Source organism: Cricetulus griseus (assembly GCF_003668045.3).
Source record: "Cricetulus griseus strain 17A/GY chromosome 1 unlocalized genomic scaffold, alternate assembly CriGri-PICRH-1.0 chr1_0, whole genome shotgun sequence".
In the NCBI taxonomy this organism is placed as follows: Eukaryota; Metazoa; Chordata; class Mammalia; order Rodentia; family Cricetidae; genus Cricetulus; species Cricetulus griseus.
The window spans coordinates 259,989,970-260,016,300 of NW_023276806.1; the positions used below are offsets into that span (position 1 = coordinate 259,989,970).

Sequence of the window (26,331 nt, forward strand, 5' to 3'; positions counted from 1 at the left end):
AAACAGCTGAAAACCACACCGGCAGGTTTTCTGGGAATCTGCTGCATGGAAACTATAGCTTGAACAAGTGCCAGGGGCTGAGGAGGCAGCTTGCCGGCTCCGTGTCTAGTTAGGTAGGGTGGGCTAAGAGGCACCACAGGTGCCATGGTGAAGCCGGCAGGATGGAAAAGGCCACAGGTGTGAACGTGGGCATTTTGCCTCCTATGCAAAGGAAACCAGGAAATGTTCCCTGCCTGGCTCTCATATAAGTGCCACGAATTCCTAACAGATAAGCTGGCCTGGAAGAAAAACCAGCCTTCCGTATTCTGCACAGCCCCCCACACATCCATCCCTTTTGAATAGTCATGTTTCTGACATTTACTTTCCCTCCCTTTGTGAAAGGAGTTTATCTCCCCCCTTTAAGAAGAGGGGAGATAAATGCCTTGGGAAGTGTTAGGATGTCCCACCACTGATAGATATTGGCACTGTCTTGGCAAGATCAATATCAACACAATCGCCGGGTGGTGGTGGCACGCCCCTTTAAAGCCAGCACTTGGGAGGCAGAGGAAGGTGGATCTCTGTGAGTTCCAGGACAGCCTCCAAAGCCACAGAGAAACCCTGTCTCAAAAAACAAAGAAAAAAAAAATCAACACAACCATTTTCACAATTGCAAGTGTTTAGACAATCAGCTGACCTCATCAGTACATGCTTGCATAGTCTCTGGGCCAAAGCAATTCTTTCTGGTTTTATTATTATTTATTTGTTTTTTCAAGACAAGATTTCTTTGTCCTGGAACTTGCTATGAAAACTAGACTGGCTTTGAACTCAGAGATCTGTAGGCCCCTGACTACCAGGTGCTGGGATTAAAGGCATGTGCCACCACTGCTCCACTCTGTTTTTAAGGACATTACTTATGTCCCAGATTGCTCTTGAATTTGTTATATGGCTGAGGATGTCCTTGAATTCCTGATCCTGCTGCTTCTGCCTGTGTGCTACAATTGCAGACCTGCATCCCCACTCCTAGGCCTCATACACGATGGGCAAGTGCTCTACCAAACGAACTACATTTCCCAGTACTAGTGGGGTAGACTGCCTTCTCTACCCCCAAAGCTCATCATCCAAAGACATGAGAATAGAGAACATTGAAAAAAATGTTTTTGGTGTTTTGAGCCAGGGTTTCTCTTTGTAATAGTCCCGCCTGTCCTGGAACTTGATTTGTAGACCAAGCTGGCCTTAAACTCACAGAGATCCGCCTGCCTCTGCCTCCCAAGTACTGGGATTAAAGGCATCTGAGGAAATGTTGAGTTTATACATAAAGTACCTCACACTGTCCTTGAACGGTGGGGAACTTGCTAGAATGAGTTTAACATAGGTAGAATGAGGCAGTGTGGGGGTGTGAGCTCCCACAGACCGTATAATACCATGTGACCTGCTTGTGCAAAGATTCTATTTTTGTTTTTTGCTTTTGTTTGTTTGTTTGTTTTTCAAGACAGGGTTTCTCTGTGGCTTTGGAAGCTGTTTTGGAACTTGATCTGTAGAGCAGGCTGGTCTCCAACTCACAGAGATCTGCCTGCCTCTGCCTCCCGAGTGCTGGGATCAAAGGCGTGCGCCACTACCACCCAGCCAGTGGCAAACACTTTTAACCCTAGCACTTGGGAGGCAGAAGCAGGCAGATCTGAGTTCAAGGCCAGCCTGGCTTACAGGGCAAGTTCTAGGATAGCCAGGGCCACACAGAGAAACTCTGTTCTGAAAAACCAAGCCAAACAAAGAAAACAACCCAGGTCAGGCATACTGGTGCACCAACCTAAATCTGGCATGGTGGTGCATGCCTTTAATCTCAGAACTCAAGAAGCAGAGGCAGTAGGATCTCTGTTAATTCAAAGCCTCCCTACATGGTGAGAGAGCCTGTCTCAAGAAACCAAACCAAACAGCCAACCACAATAGTAATAGAAAAAACAAACAAAAAACAAAACAAAAAAACTAAAATAATTAGACCAGCCTAAGCCGGGAGGTGGTGGCACACACCTGTAATCCCAGCACTCGGGAGGCAGAGGCAGGCAGATGTCTGTGAGTTCGAGGCCAGCCTGGTCTACAAGAGCTAGTTCCAGGACAGCCTTCAAAGCCACAGAGAAACCCTGTCTCAAAAAACCAAAAAACAAACAAACAAACAAACAAAAATTAGACCACCGTAGTCATAAGTCTGGTGACTTGGTTCTCTGGGCGAAACACTACCTCTCTGGAGCCACCTCAGGATTCGCTACTCCCCTCGGATCCCTCTGATGCCCACCTCCAGCTGTAGGACCGCCAACACTTGTCCCTGCTGGCTCATAAGGGATCAATACAGACAGGCAGCCAGGTGTGGTGGCACACACCTTTGATCCCAGCACTTGGAAGGCAGAAGCAGGCTGATCTCTGTGACTAAGTGGCCAGCCTGGTCTACAAAGAGAGTTCCAGGACAGCCAGGGCTGTCTCAAAAACAAAACACAAAACAAAACAAAACAAAAAAAGGGGGGGGGAGGAAGAGGAGGAAGAAGAAGAGGAGGAAGAAGATACAGACAGGCATTTAGCTTCTACAGAACCCACCTATGTCCAAAGCTTTCCCAGGAATCAACATTAGAAAAGTTACAGTGTGCGGTAAACTTATAATTTAACAAGTCACTTTGTTACTATTTAGGTAGCAGAGACCAGATAGTCAACCGGAAGCCAGGTGTAATACAATAGCTGTGCTATTTATGTCAGTAGCATGAGGAATTTAGTTGCAAAAATGTGAATGTATTTGATTTGGAATCCTGGCGCAGGCCCTGATTTGAGTCATGAAATAGATACTTTTTGTTCTTAGTTTTCATTCCGTACTGGACAATTAGTTTCAATGTTTTCTGAAAGAATGTTCTGAATCTCCTTCTATGTCCATGACCCTTGCAAATGAGACTTTGTAACTATTTTTATCAAGATGTATCCTCTTAGGGCTAGGGAGACAGTTCAGCAGGAGGGCAGTTCATAGCTATCAGTAACCCTAGTTACAATGCCCTCTTCTGGTCTCCTTGGGTACTGCGTATACATGATGACCATTGACATTTTCAGGCACACACTTATACACACATAAAATAAAAATGACAAAATTAGGGTTGGAGAGATGGCTCAGAGGTTAAGAGCACTGACTGCTCTTCCAGAGGTCCTGAGTTCAAATCCCAGCAACCACATGGTGGCTCACAACCATCCGTTATGAGATCTGGTACCCTCTTCTGGTGTGCAGATACACATGGAAGCAGAATGTTGTATACATAATAAATAAAATCTTTAAAAAAATGGCAAAATTAGGTGTTACAGGCTTTTTGTTTTTTTCCTTGAGACAGGGTTTCTCTGTATTGTTTTGGAGGCTGTCCTGGAACTCACAGAGATCTGCCTGCCTCTGCCTCCTGAGTGCTGGGAATAAAGGTGTGTGCCACCAACACCCGGCTTACAGTTTTGTTTTCTTTTTTAAGTGACCTGATTTCCCCTCCTTGAGTTTGGCATATCCAGAATTGCTTCTGTAGTTAAATGTGGCAGAGTGACTTTGGTGCCAATGTGAGCCTAAGTTTCACAGGATTGGGTTCTTCCTCTCTTGGGACCCCAGAGGCAATGTAAGGTGCCAGCCTGTGGCATGTGAGAGGCTACCTGTACCTTGTAGGATACCCAGCTGAATGCACACTGACCACCCAGCTGCAAGACTTTCCGGACTCTATTGAATACCAGTTTCATCACTATAATGATGGTGGGCCTGCAGCAGAATCCTGCCCAAGCCACAGCACCTCTAGGCAATTGCTGTTTCAGTTTTCCTGGAGTGAGGGCACATGGAGAAGCAAATCAGGAGCTGGCTATTACAAAGACTGCTGGGAGTTGGCATGAAAGCGGGGCTGGGGCAGGTGAATGCACACTGGGCAGCTGCCAGGTCACCTGAATAGGGATGACATCTTAGTAGGACCTCCCTTCCCCAGATGACTTGGTGTCCTGTGCTGTCTTTGCTGTCTACAGTTGCTGCCACAGAGTGTACCCTTTCTCATGTTTAAAGGAGAAGGGCTGAAGGTTAGGTGTGTGTGCTGGCACACATATATCTCCATGACACTGTTGGCTTGCAGATGAGAAAGGTGGATCACCTACCTTCCTCTGTGCAAGCAAGACGTGCTCTGACAATTTAGAAGAGGTGAAGAGCTGGTGCTGGAGAGATGGCTCAGCCATTTTTTGTTTGTTTGTTTGTTTGAGACAGGGTTTCTCTGTGTAACAGCCCTAGCTTTCCTGGAACTATCTCTGTAGATCAGGCTGGTCTCGAACTCACAGAGATCTACCTGTCTCTGCCTCCCGAGTGCTGGGATTAAAGGCGTGTGCCTCCACCACCACCACCACCCGGGCAAGATGGCTCAATCATTTAGAGCTCTGCTTGCTCTTCTAGAACACCAAAATTAGGTTCTCAGCACCTACACAGCGGCTTACAACAATCTGTAACTCCAGTTCCAGCGAATCCAATGCCTTCTTCTGATCTACTTGGGTACTGCACACACATGGTGCATGTGCAGGCAAAGTACTCATAAGCACACAAAATAATTAATAATAGAATTGGAGAAAAGCCCCAAGTCAATATCAGCCCACCTTCCACACTAACAGTGCCCCCACCAGGCAGGGTCATGAGCTGCATGAGATTTTTTCAGAAGTCAACACTTTAGAAAGGAACGCACCGCTCCAGTCAGGTCCTGCTGGCTTCCAGCCTCTTTCTCTCTCTCTCTCTCTCTCTCTCTCTCTCTCTCTCTCTCTCTCTCTCTTTCTGTGTGTGTGTGTGTGTGTGTGTGTGTGTATGTGTGTTTATTTATTTATTATGTATACAGTGTTCTGTCTGCATGTTTGCCTACAGGCTGTGAGCCACCATGTGGTTACTGGGAATTGAACTCAGGACCTCTGGAAGAATAGTCACTGCTCTCAACCTCTGAGCCATCTCTCCAGCCCCATAATTTTTAAAGATTTTATTTATTTATTATGTACACAATATTCTGCTTCCATGTATATCTGCACACCGGAAGAGGGTACCAGATCTCACAAAGGATGGTTGGGAGCCACCACGTGGTTGCTGGGAACTGAACTCAGGACCTCTGGAAGAGCAGCCAGCGCTCTTAATCTCTGAGCCATCTCTCCAACCCCCCTTGTCTCTTCTTTAATCTTCCTTGTAGACTTAGGAGCACTTTCCCAGAAACTCTAGGGCCTCAGGCACTGAGGAGTCCAGGACAGGAGACTAGGGTCTGGCTTAAGGACCAGGTATGGCCAGAGAACAAAGGCAGCCAGTGAGCAAGATCCTAAACCCTGCTGACATGTGGGTTGATGCTTAAAAGATGCAAGGAGCAGGCCTGTGAATTTGAGGTAAGTTTGAGGAGGGTCCCCGGCAGAGTCAGGTGGGTAGTGACCTGGAGAATGATGCTATTCTAAAACCATCCGAAAGAAAGTACCACTGAAGAGTTTAACTGAGAATTGAAATCTATGATTTGTTGTGGTTGTTTGTTTTTTTGTTTATTTATTTGTTTGAGGTTTGGTGAATCAACCAGACTGACCTGGAACTCAGCCTTCCTGAGGCAGCATAGAAGATACGGAAGATCAGGGAGATATGAGAATGAAAAGAAGCCTTTTATTCTGGAATTTTCACAAAGTCTCACCTCTGGTTAGCTGAGACTCAGGAGTTCCAGGACATTTGCTAGGCAGGTTGCCAACACCATGGCATTGTTCCTTTTCTTAGAAATAAATGTAGATCACTAACAATTACATCTATGAATATGATGCATTCTGGAGACTGTCCCTATACTTGGCTGCTCTCCTTTCTTACAAATCTTGTTCTATATTTGCCAGTTTGGGGTTTGTTTAGTGTCCTACAAAGTTTATTTTTTAACTTTTTTTTTTTTTTTGGTTTTTCAAGACAGGGTTTCTCTGTGTAGCTTTGGAGCCTATCCTGGCACTCGCTCTGGAGACCAGGCTGGCCTCGAACTCACAGAGATCCTCCTGCCTCTGCCTCCTGAGTGCTGGGATTAAAGGCATGTGCCACCAATGCCCAGCTTTTAACTGTTTTTTTAAACATTATTTTTTAAAATAATTTTATGTATATGGATGTTTTGTATGCCTGCATATCTGTGTACTACTTGCATGCCTGGTGCCCAAAAAGGCCAGAAAAGGACAACAGGACCTTTGGAACTAGAGTTACAGGCTATTTGTGAACCACCATGTAGGTGCTGGGAATTGAATTTGGGTCCTCTGGAATAGCGGCAAGTTCTTTCAACCACTGAGACATCTCTCTAGTGTTTTCTGCCAGTTGGTGGTGGAACATGCCTTTAATCCTAGCACTCAGGAGACATAGGCAGGTAGATCTCTGAGTTTGAGGCCAACCTGGCCTGCAGAATGAGTTCTACAGCAGCCAGAGCTACACAGAAAAATACTGCCTCAAAAAAAAGTGTTGACTTGTTTACCAGTTATTTGTGACTCCACTTAATTGCATAGCCAATTTTAAAGTTAGATAATTTTTTTGTTTTGTTTTCTTCAGGTTTGAGTTTTAAATTTGTGTGTGTGTGTGTGTGTGTGTGTGTGTGTGTGTGTGTGTGTATGTGTGTGTGTGTGTATGCCTAGAGAGATTTGAGGCTGCCCAGGGCTGGGGGAGAATAACAGGTGATGACTGCTCAGGGGTGTGGGCTTCCTTTTGGGATGGTGTGAACATGCTGGACTTGCTAGGTGTGGTGGCTCACATCTATAATGCTAGGACTCAGGAGTCTGAGAAAAAGATGGTTGCCATAAGTTCAGGGTCATCTTGGGCTACATAGTGAGTTCCAGATTAGCCTGGGGTACATACGGAAACCTTGTCTCAAAACAAACAAACAAAAATAAAAATGGGTAAGTGAGTAAATCCCGAGAATGCCCTGTAGTGGGGGAAGGATACATGATTCTGCTCTACAGAATCTATATGATGCATCACTTACTTTTAAAGACTGAGGTTGACGTCGTGTCAGCCATGTCTCAAAACTTATGCTTGAAAAAGTAGAGCTATGGATGCTGAGGAGGAGATGGATGGGGTGATTCTGGGAGAAGAGGACAATCTAGAACTAGGAGGAGCCTGGTGGTTGGTTAGTGGACACTTAGGAAAGACATTCAGTTTGGGCTGGGCAGGAGGCAGAGGCCATGGGTAAGAGGGGGAAAAGGTTTTGGTTTGGATGACTGGGTATGAAACAACCATGGTTGGTGGGTTTCTGCTGGGTCAGCCCACTTCCAACTAGTGCAGGCCGGCCAGTTGCTGCAGCCTCACAGGCAAAGCTCACGTGAGAAACCTGGTGTCCAGTGCCACCTCGTGGAGATGTTGGGCATTTCCAAGGTGTGAACCAGGAGGGCTCTGCTTTGGTGACCAGCTAGTAGGGGTGAGGTGGTGATGGGAACAGGGTTCTGATAAAGGTGTGTTTGTCTGTCTCACACTTCTTCTCTGTAATAGACTTTCTCAGACCACCAGCCCCCAAATCATGACAGAGACCTACTAGTTATGAGTGCTTGGCATTATTTCTTGCTTGTCCCACCAGCTGTTATAACTTAAATTAACTTGTTTCTCTTTGTCTACATTTGCCTCTGGGCTTTTTACCTTTGTTTCATTCTGTATGTCTTACTTTGTGTCTGTCTGTCTGGTGGCTGCCTGGCTGCCCTTTCTTTCTCCCTTCTTTTCCTGGCTCTCTTCTCCTCTAGAACCTAGATTCCTCCTCCTACTTATTCTTTCTGCCCACTAGCCCTGTCTATCCCTATACTGCTGAGCTATTGGCCATTCGGCTTTTTATTTGACCAATCAGGTGGCCTAGGCAGGCAAGGGAGAACAGCAAAACATCTTTACACAATGAAACAAATGCAGCTCAAACAAATGTAACACATCTTTCCATCGTTAAATGCAACTTAAACAAGTGTAACACAGTCTTGTCTACTTAAAGTAGTATTCGACATCTCTCTTTCCCTTTTCCTTCCTTCTGCTGTATGCCTTGCTGTGGCCCAATGTCTCAACAGGGCTTTCGTAAGGTGCCAAAATCATGCTCTTGGATTTCTCATCCTTTATGACCTGGAGTCAAATAAATCTCTGTTCTTGATGAATGGGTGATGATATTCATGGATATCCATATGAAGTATGGTTGTTAACGTGACTTAAGACTTGTGTCTGGTACTCTCTGGGTCTTGGCTCATTGCAGGGTCCACTATGGGAAGTCCTTTGGTCAAGAGAATTTTTTAATTTATTTATTTGTTATGGATACAATATTCTGTCTGCATGTATGCCTGCAGGCCAGAAGAGGGCACCAGATCTCATTACAGATGATTGTGAGCCACCATATGGTTGCTGGGGATTGAACTCAGGACCTCTGCAAGAACAGCCAGTGCTCTTTTTTTTTTTTTTTTTTTTTTTGAGACAGGGTTTCTCTGTGTAGCTTTGGAGCCTCTCCTGGCACTCGCTCTGGAGACCAGGCTGGCCTTGAACTCACAGAGATCTGCCAGCCTCTACCTCCCGAGTGCTGGGATTAAAGGCATGCGCCACCAATGCCCAGCTACAGCCAGTGCTCTTAACTGCACTGAGCCATCTCTCCAGCTCCCAAGAACTAATATATTATATATTCTTGTTTGTCATTTTTTGGGACACAAAAAGTTTCTCTTGAGTGACCCTGGCTATTTTGGAACTCTCTCTATAAACCAGGCTAACCTTGAACTCACAGAGATCTACCTGCCTCTGCCTCCAGAGTGTTGGGATTAAAGGCATGTACCACAGCAGCTTGGCTGAGAATTAATATCTTAAGGTCAGCTTCCTCATCCATGCAGTGGGGACAGCAAGTGTTCCCCCTTTGGCAGGTGTGGCTCATCTTAAGTCATACGGGGCACTGTGAGGGAGGGTGCTAAAAGCTACAAGATTCTAGGGACTTGTTTCCTCAGGTCCCACCTGGCTCCTGTCCCACTGGACTACATGAAGGACTTTTTGATAAAGTTAGACTACTTGAAGTCCCTTCTCAAACCCCAGCTCTGCGATTCTGTGAAGTGGAACACAACCGGGTCCTACCGTCTCTAGAAAGCTGTGAAATCTTACTACCCAGCGGGGGTTCAAGAATAAGCTGGAAGGTTCTCTTTCCTTGTAGGAGGCATGGAGGACTTTGTGCTCACAGATAAGCACCAGGGGGACTGGTAATGTTAGCACACATGGTTGTTCTTCAAGAGGAGTGTGATACCCATTATCCTCCCAGAAGGCTGGGATCAGATGTGTGTTCTAGCCTGGTAACCTTTGCACTATCTGTGTAGTCAGAGACCACACTGAACCCTCCCCAAGACCCTTACTATAAGCTTGGCTTTCTCAGTGGATCTAAAGAACCTATCTTTATGGAAGGTGCGGTAGGGAACACCTTAACCATGCCTGCTAGGGGCTGGCTACAGGTATGCCTGACCATGCCTGCGAGGGTGTGGGAAGGTTTATGTTGCCACAAGTACTTTACAAAGAATTTCAATGTAGTCATGTCTGATCTTAATTTAGCTTGCTTTGTTCCTCAAAGAGATTTATGTATGCTTTATTGTACACATGGGATTGATTTAATTATCACCAGAAAAGTTTTCACCAAATTGTGCTGTGCTTAAATGTGCCTAAAATAAACTATTATGGGTCAGACTCCTGAAGCTTGGGCCAGCATTGGCTACTTAGTTGTGTTGAACTGAGCTGCCGTCTTTGGATTGTCACTTTGCTGGTTGTGGAAATCACTGTGACCCCCTGGATTCCCTTTACTTTCTCCAGGGAGCCTCAGGGTCTGAAGGTCATTCACAGTCATAGTTGTGGGTTCATGATCAGTGTCATGTGGCCCAGTGGTCTGCTGTTCCTTTTCTGCAAGGCTAAGGATGGAATTTAGGGCCTCTCTAACTTCAGGCAAGTACTCTTCCCTAACTACGTATTTTATTTTATAATTATCTGCAACTGGTTAGATACTTATTTAAGCCCTTACTAAGGCTGTGGTTGTGTGAATGAAATGGCCCCCATAGGCTTATATATTTAAATGTTTGGTCCCTGGTTAGTGGAACTGTTTAGGGAAGAATTAGGAGGTCTGGAATGTAACCTGGAACTGTGAATCTAAAACACACCCTTTTGGATTTAAAGAGATGGCTCAGCAGTTAAAGAAGTTTGCTGCTCTTCTACAGGACCTGGATTTGGTTCCCAGAACTCACATTGGGTGGCACACAGCCACTTGTAACTCCAGGTCCAGGGGATCAGATGCCCTCTTACGGCCTCTGTGGGCATGTGAGCACAAATGGAATACAAACCCTAACCCATACAAATAAAAAGAGATCTCACAAATAAATAGCTGGCTGTTGGTGTATACCTTTAATCCCAGCACTCAGGAGGCAGATCTCTGAGTTAGGGGCCAACGTGGTCTACAGAGTGAGACCCTGTCTCAAAACATAAAAAATAAAATAAGTTGCATTTGTCAGGGTATTTAATCACAGCAATGGAAATGAAACTAAGACTCTGTCTGTGTGTCTGTCTGTCTACCCACTTAGCTATCTATCAACTTCCTTTAGTTCTATTTCCCTAGGGACTCTTCACAATGGTCCAAGGCAAAGACACCTAAATGAGGTGACACTATAGAGGCCTGTTGCACACATCCTACATGCTACAGCCCTAACCTTAGTCCCATGAGCCAACAGCATGGGCATGGCGCACACTCCAGTTAGGGCTGTACTTGCAGCAGATGTCCAGTTCTCTAACCTCATCTCAAAGTATTTTAGATTACAGCCTGGACTTGGTGCCAGGCCTCCCCGTCTGCCTCAGGCATCCCTGTAGAATAGAGCCAGAGTTTCTTCCAGCCTTGCAATACTTCAATACTTGGCATTAGCAATGCCTTCCAAACAATGAATAATTCCCCGCTTGTCTCAGGAGTTCTTTTTTGTGGTGAGTTAATTTCCCCTGGGCCTCACGCTTGCCTATGGTCATTGTATCTTGCAAATGTCTTTGCAAGTAGCCTTTCCTTTTTCTCTCCATGTCTAGAACTCACTCCCTAAAGACAGTAGTCCTCCTGGCCCTCCAACCAGCCGAGGGGTTCTCTATCAACCCCAGCACCAGGACCTGGAGGCTCCCTGGAAATTGAGTCTCGGCCCTTCTGGACCTGAGTTGAGTCCGTTTTTAGGGCTCCGTGGCTCCGTGGCCTCGTTCTTGTGCATAGAAAAGCCCCCGGCACTCTGGAAGTCAGCACATCAAGGATACATCTGCTGGATCTTTGGATGCTCACTCGGCCACCTGCACTTCCACCTGCATCATTTCCTATAGATTTTGGGATCCCATTAAGCTTCAAATTTTTGGCAAGAATCTGCTTGTGTCACTGTGGTTCAGCCTCCTGTGGCAGCACTCTGGAGTCCCTGGGGGAAGAACATGGCCCACCAGGGCTGGAACCAGAACAATAGCTTTAGCTGCAGCAAGGAAGGTGTGTGACCAGGGAGCCAGGGTCCCCTGTAGCCCAGGTTAGCCTCCAATTCACTATGCAGCCAACCTTAGAAATTGTAGTTCTCCTGCCTCTACCATCCACATGCTGTAGTCACAGGCATGCAGTACCCTACCCATTTTAATCGGGGCTCAGGATTGAACCCAGGACTCATGCATGCTAGGCAAGCACACTACCAACTGAGCTGCACTCCCTGAGGACCAGATCCTAGCCTGTCCACTTCCCTTCAGGGTCCCCAGGAGCGTCCTAAAATGTGGCCCACCTGTGGCACAGCCTTGAGAAGGAAGGAAATTCTTATCCATGCTACAGCACAGGTGGGCCTTGAGGACACTGCACACAGTGAGACAGGCCAAGCAGAGGAGCAAGAGGGAGTTGAGAGTCTCCTTCTCTGACACTTGGCTGTCAATCGAACACAGATGCTGAGCTTCCTGTGAGGAATATGTGGCCACAAAGTCACTGCTGCTTTGCAGATGAATTGTCTGAATCTGTGCTGGGCCAGCGAGCAAGGCTTTTCCCAAGAAGCATGGTCAGGACCCACAGTCCCTGCACCGAAGAAGCTGGATTTTTGAGCCGCTGTCTTCCAGGACGTGAAAGCCATCCTGCATTGAGCACACCTGAACTATCTGAGGTGTCTCCCCAGTGCAGGACCTAAGCATAGCCAGTGTCCCTTGCTGCTCAGGGGATGGAACACTGAACATCTTGGTGAACACAGGAATACTGGGGTATCTTCGAGAGCTGTGGGACGTTTCTTGGCTCTCAGTGGAGTTGGGTTAGGGGCCTAGGATCCCAGAAAACTCAACTACCACCAAAGCCACCCTATACTAGAGGTTATCTGAGTTTTGTCATGAAAATTTTTAAACAAAAAGATTTGGCCGGGCGTTGGTGGTGCACGCCTTTAATCCAGCACTCGGGAGGCAGAGGCAGGCGGATCTCTATGAGTTGGGGGCCAGCTTGGTCTCCAGAGCGAGTGCCAGGACAGGCTCCAAAGCTACACAGAGAAACCCTGTCTCGAAAAACCAAAACAAACAAACAAACAAACAAAAAACAAACAAACAAACAAAACCCCAAAAAGATTTGTTTATCCCTGTATTTTATGTATATAAGTGCTCTGTCTTCGTGTACATTAGAAGACAGCTCAGGTCCCACTAGAGATGGCTGTGAGTCACCATATGCTTTCTGGGAATTGAACTCGGGACCTCAGGAAGAGCACACAACTGAGTGTCATCTCTCTGAGCCATCTCTCCAGCCCCCACAAAGGGTGCTCATTAGGAATAAATTTATTATAGTAGGAACTTCACAGGGAGGGAGGGTGCAGAGATCCGGTATGGCAAGAAACAAGGTACCACGAAGTCTGGGAGCTCTCTAAAGGGTTTGTGGCAGAAAGTGAGAATGGGAGGGGCATGAGCTGCTTGGTTCTGTTGGCCCAACCACAAGGTGTCCAGATGTTTCCTCTCCGCTGCAGCCCCTCAAGTACAGCCTCTAGGCAGAGGTGTGAGAACCAGAATGCTCTCCTGGCGTTCCAGTCTCAGCTATTCTCAGAACCGCTGCTTTGGGGTCCCTGGTTTAACTAACTACCTGACCCGTTTCTAGTCCTGTCTCCTCATTGGGGGCCTATTGCCTGGCCCAGAAGAATCCATGTGAGGCGGGGCCAAAATTGCCCTAGTTGGAGTCATTCACTGTCTGTAGCTGTGTAACCAGAGTGGTGCGGAGAAGCACTTCTCTGTGGAAGATGCCTCAGCCTGACCAAGAGTGTGGTTGTGGCTTTGAAGCATGGGTTTATTCCCTTGTCCCTGGTAGTCGTCCTCATCTGGGATGTGTGGGAGGTGTCTTCTGGGGGTCCTAAGTGGTAACATCTGTGTGTGGGGGGTTCAGCATGTGTGCCCAGCTTCTTCTAAGTGTGGGATGTTCACACATAACATGCAATTTCTCTATCAGCAACACCACAGGCTGAGTTGCCTGGATCCCTGTACGCTGGTTCCCCTCAAGGCTGCCTACATTTGTAGCTTGTCTGTCATTTTGACAAATTGCCTATCAGAAGCAACTTAGGGAAAGGCTTAATTTAGCTCAGGGTTTAAGTTCCTCACGGTGTGGAGAGCATGGTGCAGAGCAGCTGTTGACATCATGACCAAGCAGGAGGCAGAATGCTTGGTTTCCATACCCATCAGCTAGGACTCACATCTCCCATAATTCTATAGCCAACCAGAACAGTGCCACCAGCTGGGCACCACATGGGCCTGGGGAGGTAAATCAGGCCCAAAGGGGTACAGGGGAGAAGCAGGAAAAGTGGTGCTTGTGTGTGTGTGTGTGTTTCTGGCCCCCTGGAGGAGATCTGGTGAGGCAGGTGCCAAGAAGCCACCATATGGTGATGGCCTGAGAGATTCTAGGCAATGCCAGCCACCATGTTTTCTCTTCAAATGCCTTCCACAGGCAGAAGATCCTCCATCCTGCCCATGACATGTCCACACCTAAGCTTTGCCCCAGGCTCTGTTTTCAGGGACCTGGGCTAAGACAATGACTAAGCCAGGCTGATCATTAGAGAATTAGTTAGATAATTAATTAGATAATTAATTCATAGCTCTCCTTGTTAGCAGAGTAAGAAAGCACACAAGACTTTCCCACTACCTAGAAGTACGTTTGCAAAGGCTCTGCATAAAGCCAGGTGGTGGTGGTGCACACCTTTAGTGCCAGGACTCAGGAGTCAGAGGTAGGCGGATCTCTGTGAGTTTGAGGCCAGCCTGGTTTACAGAGTGAGTTCTAGAACAGCCAGAGCTGTTACACAAAGAAACCAATCTTGAAAAACCAAAACAAACAAACAAACAAATAAATAACCAGGGCAGGGGGTAAGGACATATCAGACAAGCCACCAAAGGATACACTCAAAATAATCAGGACCATTTGATGAGGGGAGTTTAAGGTAGTATCTGGTCACGCCATCTATGCACTGGGCCTGCGCTTTTCTCGGCAAACGCATGTGTTTTAGCGAGAATCACCTGGGCTGTGAAAGACAGCAATGAGGTGATGCTTGGAATGTACTTTAAGATCCTTAATAGACTGGGTGAAGTGGCTGACAATTCTAATCCCAGCCCTTGGGAGGCAGAGGTAGTTAGAGCTCTATGAGTTTGAGGCCAGCTTGGTCTATACAGTGAGCTCCAGGCCAGCCAAGACTACATAGTGAGACCTTGTCTCAAAAAACTAATAACTAGGAGCTGGAGTGGTGGCTCAGTGATTAGGGGCACCGACTGCTCAACCACAGGACCCGGGTTCAATTCCCAGTACCCACGTGGCAGCTCACCGATGTCTGTAACTCCAAGATCTGACACCCTCACACAGATATACACATGCAGGCAAAACACCAATGAGCATAAAATAAAGATGAATAAATTGTTTTTAAAAACTGCTTAAAAACCAATTAACTATAAATAAATAAATGATGATGATGATGACAAGCAGCAATTAGGGAAAAAACACAATTGTTAAATCTGGCTGGAGCCCCTGTGGATGCTCTTTGTACCAATTTTTTCTACTTTTGAGACCCATGAATATTTTTGTATTGAAAAGAAAACCACTCATATTTTTGGTTGTGAGCCTAGCCTTTAACAGCTGAACCATCTGAAAAATGAATAAAAAAATAAAAAAATTATAAAATAAAAAGAAAACATGGAGACAGCGCTTTACTCCCATTGGTGTTATCAATGACACCAAGTCTGAGTGAGCAGGAGGGGTGATACCATAAGCCAGGCGTGTGGAGCACGGCTTCCTTTGAGTCCTTGGCAGGGGCGGGGTGGGGGGGGGTAGGGTAGGGTGAGGGCCAGCTCCCAGGCTTGCCTCTTCAGACGCTTGGTGGGGGCTTTCATTGACTCAAAGCCAGTGGCTTTGCCCTGGGAGGGGTTGGCAAGCATGCCTGGCCCCCGTTCTTTTCCGGGTTGCGGTGGTGTCTGCAATGGGCAGTCCTGTCTGACCTGCTGACCCCTGAGGCTGGGGCCAGGGCTTAGCTGGGCGCATTCCTGCTGCCCCACCACAATGCTGGTCGCCCTGTGCTTGCTTTGTGCAGGAGCCCTGGCCCCTGGGGTGGAAAATCGAGCGAGGCTTTCTGACTGCACAGCAGACTGCTGGCGTCGCGGGAATCCTCAGGATCAAGCAGATGTCAGCTCTGCCAGGGTGGGGCGGCTGAGCTGTGTGCAGCGGAGCAGGAATGCTGAGGTTGGGTGGAAAGCTGCTGTCCAAACCAGACGGGGAGGACATGGAAGCAAATCTGAGGGGCCTTCCTGTCTGGCCGCTGTGTTTAGACAATGGAGAAGAGGGTCTCCAAGGTGGAGGCTTACACCCCACCAAGGACACTCTTTCACACACATACATACTTACCTCCAAATCCACTCTCCTTCCTCACTCCACAGACACACTCACACATGTCATACACATGTGTGTAGGTACTGCATGCCTAGCACACCCATCTCATACTCAGATCACATGCCCCACATCACAGCCACACAATCACACGCATATCCGACACTCACCACACATGGCACACGGTACAAATGCCTCTCCAAAACACACTCCACTGGAGTTCTTTCCTAATACCCCTACCTCTGTCCCCTGGCACCTCTTCTACCTTCAGAATATCTGACATCAAGCAGGGCTGTTCTCAGCCTAGAGCTTGGCAATCTCTGTATTTTCACCCCAAAGGGGCATCTCTCAGCTTCTCTTAGGCTCCCCATCCCCTGGATCAAGGGTGACTGGGGTCCCGGCAGCTTTGGCAGTCCAAGGTTTACCTTGTAGGTTCCCCTTTCCCAGTGGCCGGAACTCATAGGCTCCCGGATGCTGGGAACACAGGGGTAGCCATTTTGCTCCCAGGCCTTTAGCAGCCTCAGACCCCAGAAAGAGTCTGTGACAGAGGGACTCACATCTGCTCAGACCCCTTTCCCAGCCCTGGGAGAATGGTGCTTTGTTTTTCTTTGTTTTTTGAGAAATGGATTTTTTTAAAAAAAGATTTTGTTTATTTATTATGTATACAACATTCTGCTTCCATGTATATCTGCACACCAGAAGAGGGCACCAGATCTCGTAATGGATGGTTGTGAGCCACCATGTGGTTACCGGGAATTGAACTCAGGACCTCTGGAAGAGCAATCGGTGCTCTTAACCTCTGAGCCCTCTCTCCAGCCCAAGGGACATGGATTTTTGTTGTTGTTGTTGTTTTCAAACTGCAGGTAGGACATCATTTGTTAATGGGACATTCTGGCGGTCTACTTTCCAGGCTCTAGTTAAGAGAGGTTGAGAATGCTGGCCAGGGCCAGTGAGTTTGTGCTCCTGTAACCCCAGTTTTACTTAATAACGGCCCACAGCACAAGCACAATGCTGGCAACTCAGGCAAGCCTACGAGAAGCTGAGAGATGCCCCTTTGGGGTGAAAATACCAAGATTGCCAAGCTCTAGGGTGAGAACAGCTCCGTTTGTGAAACTGAATTCGTGTTGCTGCCCTTCAGAGGGCAGAACATACAGCCACATACAGGTTGTTCTTTTATGAACACACATCACCCTTTGCAGGACAAAATTAGTTTCCATGTAATCAAGTGATAATTACGGATAACAGTGATTCTTCTCACTTTTTCTTTAAAGCAATTAGCAATTAGGCAGAAGAGAACGTTTCTACTTAGTGACATATTACAGGCATGGGCTGATGCTTGCATTTAAACATGATGCCTGGTTTGGGCTCAATTTCACAATTTTAAACATTAAATCTGCAATAAAGCACAAGTGGTGCCATGGGCCACAGAATCAGCAATGATCCTCTCCCCTTCCCCCGTGAAGTTTATACATGCAAATGAGATCATTTGAAATCTGTAGATGCACGCAAATTTGTGGAGTCACAGGGATTCTTCGGTGCATGCCCTCATGTGGAGTTCTGGACCTTCAGGTCCATCTTAAGAAAGCCTGGTAACCACTGCTCCTGCAGTTGGGATGGTGAGCTCTCTACAGAGCAATCCTGCAGGGCTGTGTGATAAGGTCAAGGATGCTCTGTTCTTCCCATGGGCAGGAGGTAGGTTCCAGGACCTTAGATGCACCTTGGTGGGTACCAAGCCCTGTGACAAGTATTTTTTCCATCCTCACTCGAGTCTGAGGGATGACAGCATGAATTCCTTGCTCCTTCCTTACAGTCTCACAGTAGAGCCAGGACAGCTGGTGCCTCACAGAGAAACCTGCCTCGAAACAACCCCAATCCCAAAAGGTTATTTTATTTATGTGTATACGTGTGTCTGTGTGAGTGAGTGCCGTGTGAGGGTACTCATGAAGGTCAGAGGGCAGCATTGCATCCCCTGGATCTGGAGTTACCGGTGAGATTGAGCTGACCAGTGTGTGTGCTGGGAACCAGACTCATGTCCTCTGGAGCTATCTCTCCAGCACTGCTCCTCATCCCTGCCCCCACATTTTTTCTTTTTTGAGCAGAAGACAGCATCTCACAGCTCTGCTCTCCACCCTCCAGCTCTTATATTCCTTCTACCCCCTTTTCTGAGATGCTCCTTGAGACTTGGGTATGGGCGTTGACATAAATGTCCCATTTAGTCCTGACCAGTTAACGAGTCACTTATTCTCAGTGCTTTGATCTGTTATTACGAGCCCCTGAATTGACTGCTACCCATAGCAAAAAGAAGTTTCTCTGACAAAGGGTGAGAGCAGCACCAATCTATGGGATTAAACATCAGTATTTTAGAAGGTAGTTTGACATGTGTCCATTTAGCAAAACAAGAGTAGTAGGTTTCCTGCTAGCACCTGTGAATTCACCAGCCATGAGCTTCTAATTGGGTTCACAAGAGTTTCCTCATGAGGAGCTGGCCTCAGTTCTACCCTGAGAGTGGTTGGTTACTCCTGTAATAGTCACGCCACCACTGCACCTGCAGGAACGTCTTGCCTGGAGGTTGGTATTGTAGCATGCAGGAACAGATCTTTCTTTTTGTTTGTTTTTGAGACAGGTTTTTTTTTTTTTTCCTGTGTAGCCCTGGCTGTTGTGGAACTTGCTCTGTACAGTATGCTGGCCTTGACCTCACAGACATCTGCCTCCCAAGTACTGGGATTAAAGGTGTGTGCTGCCATTGCCCAGCTTGAACAGATCTTTCTAAGGGGGAGTAGGAGAGTGACAGCTTGAGGGATGGAATATTAAAAAAAGCTTAGCTGCCCCTGGCTTCCTTTGAAGGTGGAGGCAGAGCCCTGAGGTGGAAGAGGTTGGAAAAGCAGGAAGCTGATTCTCTCGAGAGCCTTCAAGGGCCCTACCCAGCCTGTACCTTTACTTTAGCTCCAAGATATACACTGCAGCCTTGTGGCCCCCAGAGCTTCAGGACAATGCAGCTGCGTTGTGTCAGCCACCCACACTGTGGCTTTCTGTTCCACAGGACACATGCAGCAACTTGAGCTGAGGTAGAATGGTGGGACCTTCGAGTATCCCTCTCTAGAACTTCACCATTTAGAGGATACTTAGGATTAGCCACACTGAAGGCAAGCCCTGTGGTGAGGACTGTGCCTCACATAGTCCACTGAGCCCACAGGACCCTTAGCACGTAGGAATCCATAGTCTCTCAAGAGTAGGACTATGAGGGCTATAAATGCTTGCTTTGTCCTCCATGGCACTGGGATATGTGACCCATAAGAGGAGCTCTCAGGCTGGTACCTTGGCATTATTCTTGCCTGTAGTCTCAGCTTGGTCTTCATCCACATACAGGATGTTTAGGGGACAGAGCAGAATATGTTCCCTGTTGTAGCTGGGAATTGATAATTCCTAGCCCTTTTGTCTTAAACCAACATTTTTTTTTCTTCTTCAAGACAGGGTTTCTCTGTGTATCCCCGGCTGTCCTGGAACAAGCTGTCTTCGAACTCTGCCTACTTCTGTCTTAAAGGCTTGTGCCACCACGTCCAGCCCTTAACACAGCATTTAAAGAAGTCAAAATGACTTAAAAATATGCAACTTTTTATTTATTTTTTTGTGATACTGGTGATGGACCTTAGGACTTCATTCATGCTAGGCAGGAGCTCCACTACTACAGTAACCCCAAGCCCTTATTTATCTATTTATTAATTTATTTAGAGACGGGGCTTCGTGTAGCCCAGGCTAGCCTTGAACTTGCTATGTAGTCAAGAATGACCTTTAACACCCAGCCTTCCTGCCTCCACCTCCTAAGTGCTAGGATCATAGGCACGTGCCGCTGAACCTGGCTTCTGTGGTGTTAGGTGTCAGGCCTAGAGCTTTGTGCAGGATAGGTAAGCTCTCTACCAACTGAGCCCCATCACCAGGCTCTCCTTTCTTTTCTTTTGACAGTTCAGGAAACTAGTCAGGTGACCTTCAGCTCACTCTAGCCATGGTAGGCCTTGAACTTGAGATCCTCCTGATAGCTTCTAGAGTAGCTAACAGGCCCCAAAGGCTAGACTTGATTTTTTTTTTTTGGCTTGGTTTTTTAAAATTTTCATTATTATTATCAAGTGTGAAGGTGCATGTGTCTGTGTGTGCATATGTGTGTTTGTATGTGTGTGAATGTGTGTGTGTGTGTGTGTGTGTGTGTGTGTCTGTGTGTGTTTGTGTCTCTGTGTGTATGTGTGTATGTGTCTGTGTGTGTCTGTGTGTATGTCCATGTATTGGTGTGTGTATGTTTGTCTATGTGTGTATTTGTGTGTGTGTGTCCTTTCATTTGTGTGTGTATGCATGCCCATGTGTGCATGTGTGTGTGTCCATGTATTTGTGTATGTGTGTCTATGTGTGCATGTGTGTGTCTGTGTGTCTCTGTGTGTGGCCACCTCATGTAGAGGTTGGAGGATGACTTTGTGGAATCTATTTTCTCCTTCCAGCCTTTCATGGGTTGGGGTGTCAGGTTTGTCCTGCAGGCTCCTTTACCTGCTGAGCCACCCTGCTGGACCCCAGATGCCTGACTGAGAATGAACACCACTGTGTTTCTTTTCTCAAGCTCTAGGGTGGCTCCTCATAGCCCTGACCATGAACCTGGCTGGACTGAAGACCTTCATGGAGGACATAGCCAGTGCTCTTACACTGGGTTAGTCACTCTCAACACAGTAAGGTATGTCACCCCTTGCCTCTGTCCAGATGTTGACCCCAGTTCAATATGCGAGCTGAGCCCTCTGCTTTGGATGCCCTTCCCTTCTTCCAAGTGGGGCGATGTGCTCAGGCAGTTCAGCCTTCCTAAGACCCACTTCCTTGCTTTGTAAAGTGGAGTGATGTGGGAGGCATGGAGGTCCTTGTGCTTACAGACAAGGGCCAGGGGAACCTGGAGTGTTAGCACATAGCCTTGTTCCTTCAAGGGAGAGGATGTGACACCTGCTACCCTCCGGGAAGGCTGGGATCAGAAGTGCATTCTAGCCTGGTGACCTTTGTACTATCTGTGCAGCCAGGGACCACACTGGATCCTGCCCAGGACCCTTATCGTAAGCTTATCTTTCTCAGTCTACAGAACCTACCACTTCCATAAAAAAACCTACCACTTCTATATCACCGGGCCTTTAACCCCAGCACTTGGGAGGCAGAAGCAGGCGGATCTCTGTGAGTTCCAGGCCAGTGTGGTCTACAGAGCGAGTTCCAGGACAGACAGGACTGTTTCACAGAAAAACCCTGTCTTGAAAAAACAAACAAACAAACACATAGGTTCTATAGATTGAGAGAAACTTTACATACTTTACAAAGAATTTCAATGTCATCACGTCTGATCTTTATTTAGCTTGCTTTGTTCCTCAAAGAGATTTATGTATGCTTTATTATATACATGGGATTGAATTAATTATCACCAGAAAAGTTTTTGACAAACTGTGCTGTGCTTACATAAGCCTAAAATAAACCACTCTGGGTCAGACCCCTGAAGTTTGAACCCATGTCAGCTACTCAGTCACGCTGAACTGAACTGTTTTCTTACTTCCTGAGGATTGTTACTCTGCTGGCCATGGTGGTCAAAATGACCCCCACAGGGTACTACTGGGACCTGCCTCCTAGTGTGGCCTGAAGAACTACTAAGTTGTGGGCAGCAAGTGTGGTGGGGTTTGGGGTCAGATGGTGAGGTTCCAATTGCTTCCTGTGGCATTTATCATATGCATCTTAACTGGTACTTGTTGCTGGAGCCCCAGGAAGTCACTCTGGGATGTCAAACCTTCAGGGCACAGGTAGTTCCCTGACTCATTCTAGGACATTTTATCACCTGCCAGTGCCACACACACAGCTGGGGTTCAGGGATGTCTTACACCTGGTGATACCTGGACAGAGGGCCCCATGTTGGGGGAGCAGAATCCTTTTCAGCCTAGCCCATAAGACCCTGGAAGACCTGTGAGTGATTTGTACAAGCCCTGGACCGGGCAGAAGCAGCTGGTTTACTTAATACCCATGTGAGGTGATGTTGGGAAGACTTGAGGCTTTACTGAAGATGGTGACCACAGGGAGGGGAGCCCAGGGTGGGCTGAACAGAGAAAATCCCAGAATCTTACCCATGGAGGCTGCTGGAAGCCTACGGATGCCCTAGGAGAGCAGGCACTGGAACAGGGTTTAGCCGGTTTCTTCATTGTTTTCTATCTCCCTTGAAATTTCTGTGAGTTGTGTAGTTTTTGTTCTGAAAAAGAAAAAGACAGAAGGTGTTTTGCTTTGAATGGCATGCTTTCACTGGAGGCTGGGAGAACTGGGGGATGGTTTGCTAAGCTCTGGGCATCAGTTTCCCCATGTGTGAAACTGGGCTCTGTTCTCCGAGGAAGGAGAACACCCCAGGACAACATGTGAAGAAGTAGTGCTGTCCCAGGCCTGGAGTGATAAGACACTTTACGGACCATCTTGGGGACATCTGGACTGAGAGCTGGTTCCTGCTGCCCAGTGTGTGTGGCTGGGGCTGTGTGGCGGGTGAACATCCTAGCTGCTGACAGTGCAGCCTCCCTCCAGAGCTGAGCATAGGCATTTTGGGAAATCCCTTAATACCTCTATTCTGTGCAGGCGTATATAAGGAGGACCAGAACGCTAGCTCTCCACTGCACTGCCCAGAGGCCCTTGCCTGACTCACTGCCAGCCTTCGGTCCCTGCGTTGCCAAGAAGAACATGGACGTCACCATCCAGCACCCTTGGTTCAAGCGCGCCCTGGGGCCCTTCTACCCCAGCCGACTGTTCGACCAGTTTTTCGGCGAGGGCCTTTTTGAATACGACCTGCTGCCCTTCCTGTCTTCCACCATCAGTCCCTACTACCGTCAGTCCCTCTTCCGCACGGTGCTGGACTCTGGAATCTCTGAGGTAAGGTGCTGCCACATTGACTTCTTGCTGCTCAGAGGGGTCTCAGCCTCGTCTAGAGGACAGCTAGGGATCCACTACTGCCCTGTGCTCTCCTCTAGCAACATCCCTGACTCTCCCAGCCTCGTAGCCTGCAGAGGCTGGGTGGGAGCCCACACGCTTAGCTGCCCAAACCTCCTACATCACTGGGAACGGGGTCGGAGGAGGAGACCTGCCCGAGCCCGACCGCTGTCTTTTCCTCCCATCAGCTCATGACCCATATGTGGTTTGTAATGCACCAACCACATGCTGGAAACCCCAAGAACAACCCCATCAAGGCAAGTTACATGGCAAAGGCAAGCGTCCTGAGCTGGCCTCTCCCTGGACTTTCTCTTTTTGGTGTGGGGGTGGGATGTACTGCCCCGAAGCACAGAGAGGAAAGGCAGGAGCCTTCTGTAGCTGGCAAAGCAGCAGATGGGGCTCCCTTCTAGCTTCCCTGATGGCCAAAGAAAGGCCTCAATGCTATGTCTCTCCCTACCCAGACCCACAGTTCTGGAAGAGTTAAGCCTCCCTTTGCTTTAAAAGAAGGCTCCCGGAGCAGATCCAAAAGACAGATCTAGGAAGCCAAATTGCCCAAATGCAGGCTCTAGTTTGGGTAGAGGGATGAGAGTGCAAAGGGCATTGTGCTAGCGGCTAGTGATGCTGTGACATCACTAGCTAATGTCACATGACAGGTGAGGTGGGCTCCTGAGACTGTGGCTATATGGCATACTTTAGTCCCACCAGCTAGCCAGTTCCCAACTAGCCAGGCAAACAATCCCCAACGGACCCACTAGCCCGTGATCAACCATAACCAACCAGCTACTTAACAAAATAATCAACCAGTTACTTTACATGTTAAGACCCACCCAACTTATCACCAGCCACGAGGCTATAACCAAACAACTGGTCAACCTGTAACTAGCCACCTGATGATGGTCAACCAGCTGGCTAACTCATAACCAATAACTTGGACTCTCATCAGCCAAGCCACTCATTTATCAACCAGCCATCCTACTATAACTAGACTTCCAACCTATAACCAATTAGCCAGCCACCCTATAATCAGTTGGCTGACCCACCATTGCCCAATCTTTGGGTTTGGAGGTCAGGGGTGATCTTACCTGAGGGGCCAGGTGAGCAGTCCCAGCTCCAGGCTTACTTGGCCTGTGGAAATAGAGCTGTGACAGGATTGATTGCCGGTTCTGATGGCTGGGCACTTCCCTGCCTGGTCTCGTCCACCCAGCAGAGATCACACAGCTGTTTCCACACCCATTGCCCCTGGGGCTGGTGGCCCTTTGGGAAGCTCCACATGTGGGTTTGGGTTTCAGGTCCGATCTGACCGGGACAAGTTTGTCATCTTCTTGGATGTGAAGCACTTCTCTCCCGAGGACCTCACTGTGAAGGTACTGGAAGACTTCGTGGAAATCCATGGCAAGCACAACGAGAGGCAGGTGAGTTTGAGTAATATCCCCATCTGTGTGGGTCTTGTACCCACAGAGAGCCCTGGGGAGGCTGCACTGGCTCATGCTAGGCTGGCCCCTCCCAGGACCATGGAGGTCACTGTCCTCAGCCCTGGTGGGGCCAGGCAGCAACATGAGCAGGGCTCAGGGATGCAGGATGAGGACCTTAGTATTGGGCACAACTCCAGCTGTCCCCCTGGATCTTCTGGGTGATGGGATTAGAGGGGAGAGTCTGAAGGTAGCCCCCTCTGAGCTGCATTTTCACATGCAACCTGACTGAGGAAAGAGAACCCCAGAGGAAAGGAGAACTGGCATTTACACACACCATGCATGGTATTTCAGTTAGTGACAGTCCTGAGGCATAAGGAAGTCCCTTGCCAGGTGGGGAAGAGTTCTTCCCCAGTAGTCACCCACCCTGCCCCATGTCTCCTGATCAGGTGGAGAACACCCAGGTCTTTGGATTGAGGGAGCCCCAGGTACTGGAGCTGGCTGGAAGTGGCATCTCCTGACAGGGCTGGGATGATGCAGGAAGCTCACTGAGGCTGGCTAGGTGTGTCACGTCCATTTGGACCAGATGGCAGAGAGGGCTAGAAGCAAGGTTCTCAGACCCAATCCTAGTTTCTCTTGGATGGGCTTTTCTGTCAGCATTAGGAGGGGGAAGGGCGACCCAAGCTCCTATGTGCTGAAGTCAGCACAAGGCTTCCCTGACCCTAGGCCAGGCTGCAGAGTGCACCTTCTACCTCTTGGCCTTTGCCCCTAGAGAGGGAGGAGATTAGGCCCAGGGAGCTGAGTCTGGGGGCCCAGGATTCCAGAGGAAGTGAGTTTTCTGCCTGGCTGAAGTTTTCTGTTGGGTGGGACTGCTGACACCCTGGTCCTGGGCAGTCCCTGCGTGTCCAAGGGGAGGGGAAGCTGGGAGAGTATAGAGCCAAGGACAGCAAAGTTCACTGGAGTTAGGACAGAATCTGCCAAAGCCAGTTCCGCAGCACAGGCCCTGAGCAGGCTTACTCTCTGTGCTTGGCCCTTGCCAGAGGTCCCTTGGAGGCTTGGGTTTAAGGAGTCTGGTTGTAAATCTCATGGTGAAGTGACTAGGCACTGGTGCTCTGGTCCTAAAGCCTAGCCCCGTGAGACCACCTGGACCCTGCCTACTTTGTGTGGTCTGAAAGGTTCCTCTTCCATTGTGGGATGGTGGCCACTACTGCCCCGTCACCCCTGACCATGCTCCTCCCTGACGGTCCCCAGGATGACCATGGCTACATTTCCCGTGAGTTCCACCGTCGCTACCGTCTGCCTTCCAATGTGGACCAGTCCGCCCTCTCCTGCTCCCTGTCTGCTGATGGCATGCTGACCTTCTCTGGCCCCAAGGTCCAGTCCGGCTTGGATGCTGGCCACAGTGAGAGGGCCATTCCCGTGTCACGGGAGGAAAAGCCCAGCTCGGCACCCTCATCCTAAGCAGGCCTCACCTTGGTCGTCCCCTGAGGCCCCTGACGCATCGAGCCCAGGGACCACAGCAGAGTCTGCCTTCCTTCCTTCCTTCCTTCCTTTCTCTTTGTTCCTTTCCCTTTTTCTCAGAGGGTTGAGGGTTTGAGAGAGTGGCTGAGAGAGCTTAGGGTCTTGGCCTGAGGTGCTGCAGGTTTGGGGTGACTGAGGCTCAACACCAGCCAGCTGGAAGGAATGATGGCATTGAACTCTTGAGATATGACCTGTCCTCCTGGAATGTGGCAGAGTGGGTGGCGGCTAACCAACTGAGAGCCCTCTGCTGAGCGCCTGGACGGCAGCCTCCCTTCTTGCCCATGCTTTCTACAGGCTCATGTGCCAGGCTCCGACAGCCCACTTCTCTCAGCCCCTCTTCCTGCTACTTTCTCTATGTAGTATTGCTCCTGGGGACCCTGGTCACCCCTGAGAACGGAGCCCCTGGCAGACAATAAAGAGCAGGTGACAGAAGCAACTTGCAGTCTGGTGTCGTGTCGTCTCCCTTTGGGGTGGGGGTGGGCCACTGGGAGGGTATAGTGGTCATTTCCTGCTTGCCCTGAGAGGCTTTCTGGCACCCTACATCATCTCTTAAGCAGTGCTGTGCCCTAACTCATGCTGGAGGTTTCAGGTTCTCTCCCCCCCTCACCTCCCCAAAGCAGACATAGGACCTTGAA

General features: G+C 48.5%; 1 protein-coding gene across 3 annotated transcripts; it reads left to right on the plus strand.

Moving 5' to 3' along the window:
* Positions 1 to 22,434: 22,434 nt before the first annotated feature.
* Positions 22,435 to 26,019, plus strand: Cryaa (crystallin alpha A). 3 transcript variants are annotated; one of them, XM_027394367.2, is made up of 4 exons: positions 22,435 to 22,709; positions 22,955 to 23,041; positions 24,056 to 24,178; positions 25,427 to 26,019. In XM_027394367.2, exons 1-4 carry the CDS (start codon positions 22,521 to 22,523, stop codon positions 25,634 to 25,636), a joined length of 609 nt encoding a protein of 202 aa, XP_027250168.1. In that variant the 5' UTR covers positions 22,435 to 22,520; the 3' UTR covers positions 25,637 to 26,019. The 3 variants fall into 3 exon arrangements, with proteins under 3 accessions (XP_027250168.1, XP_035307600.1, XP_035307601.1); XM_035451709.1 differs by having other exon boundaries at positions 22,955 to 23,023; XM_035451710.1 differs by lacking the exon at positions 22,955 to 23,041.
* Positions 26,020 to 26,331: the final 312 nt, after the last annotated feature.

Coding starts and splice junctions, on each gene's coding strand:
- Cryaa (XM_027394367.2), top strand. CDS start 22,521: ATGGACGTCACCATCCAGCACCCTTGGTTCAAGCGCGCCCTGGGGCCC. Junction 22,710..22,954: donor TGGACTCTGGAATCTCTGAG/GTAAGGTGCTGC, acceptor TCCTCCCATCAG/CTCATGACCCATATGTGGTT. Junction 24,179..25,426: donor GCAAGCACAACGAGAGGCAG/GTGAGTTTGAGT, acceptor GACGGTCCCCAG/GATGACCATGGCTACATTTC.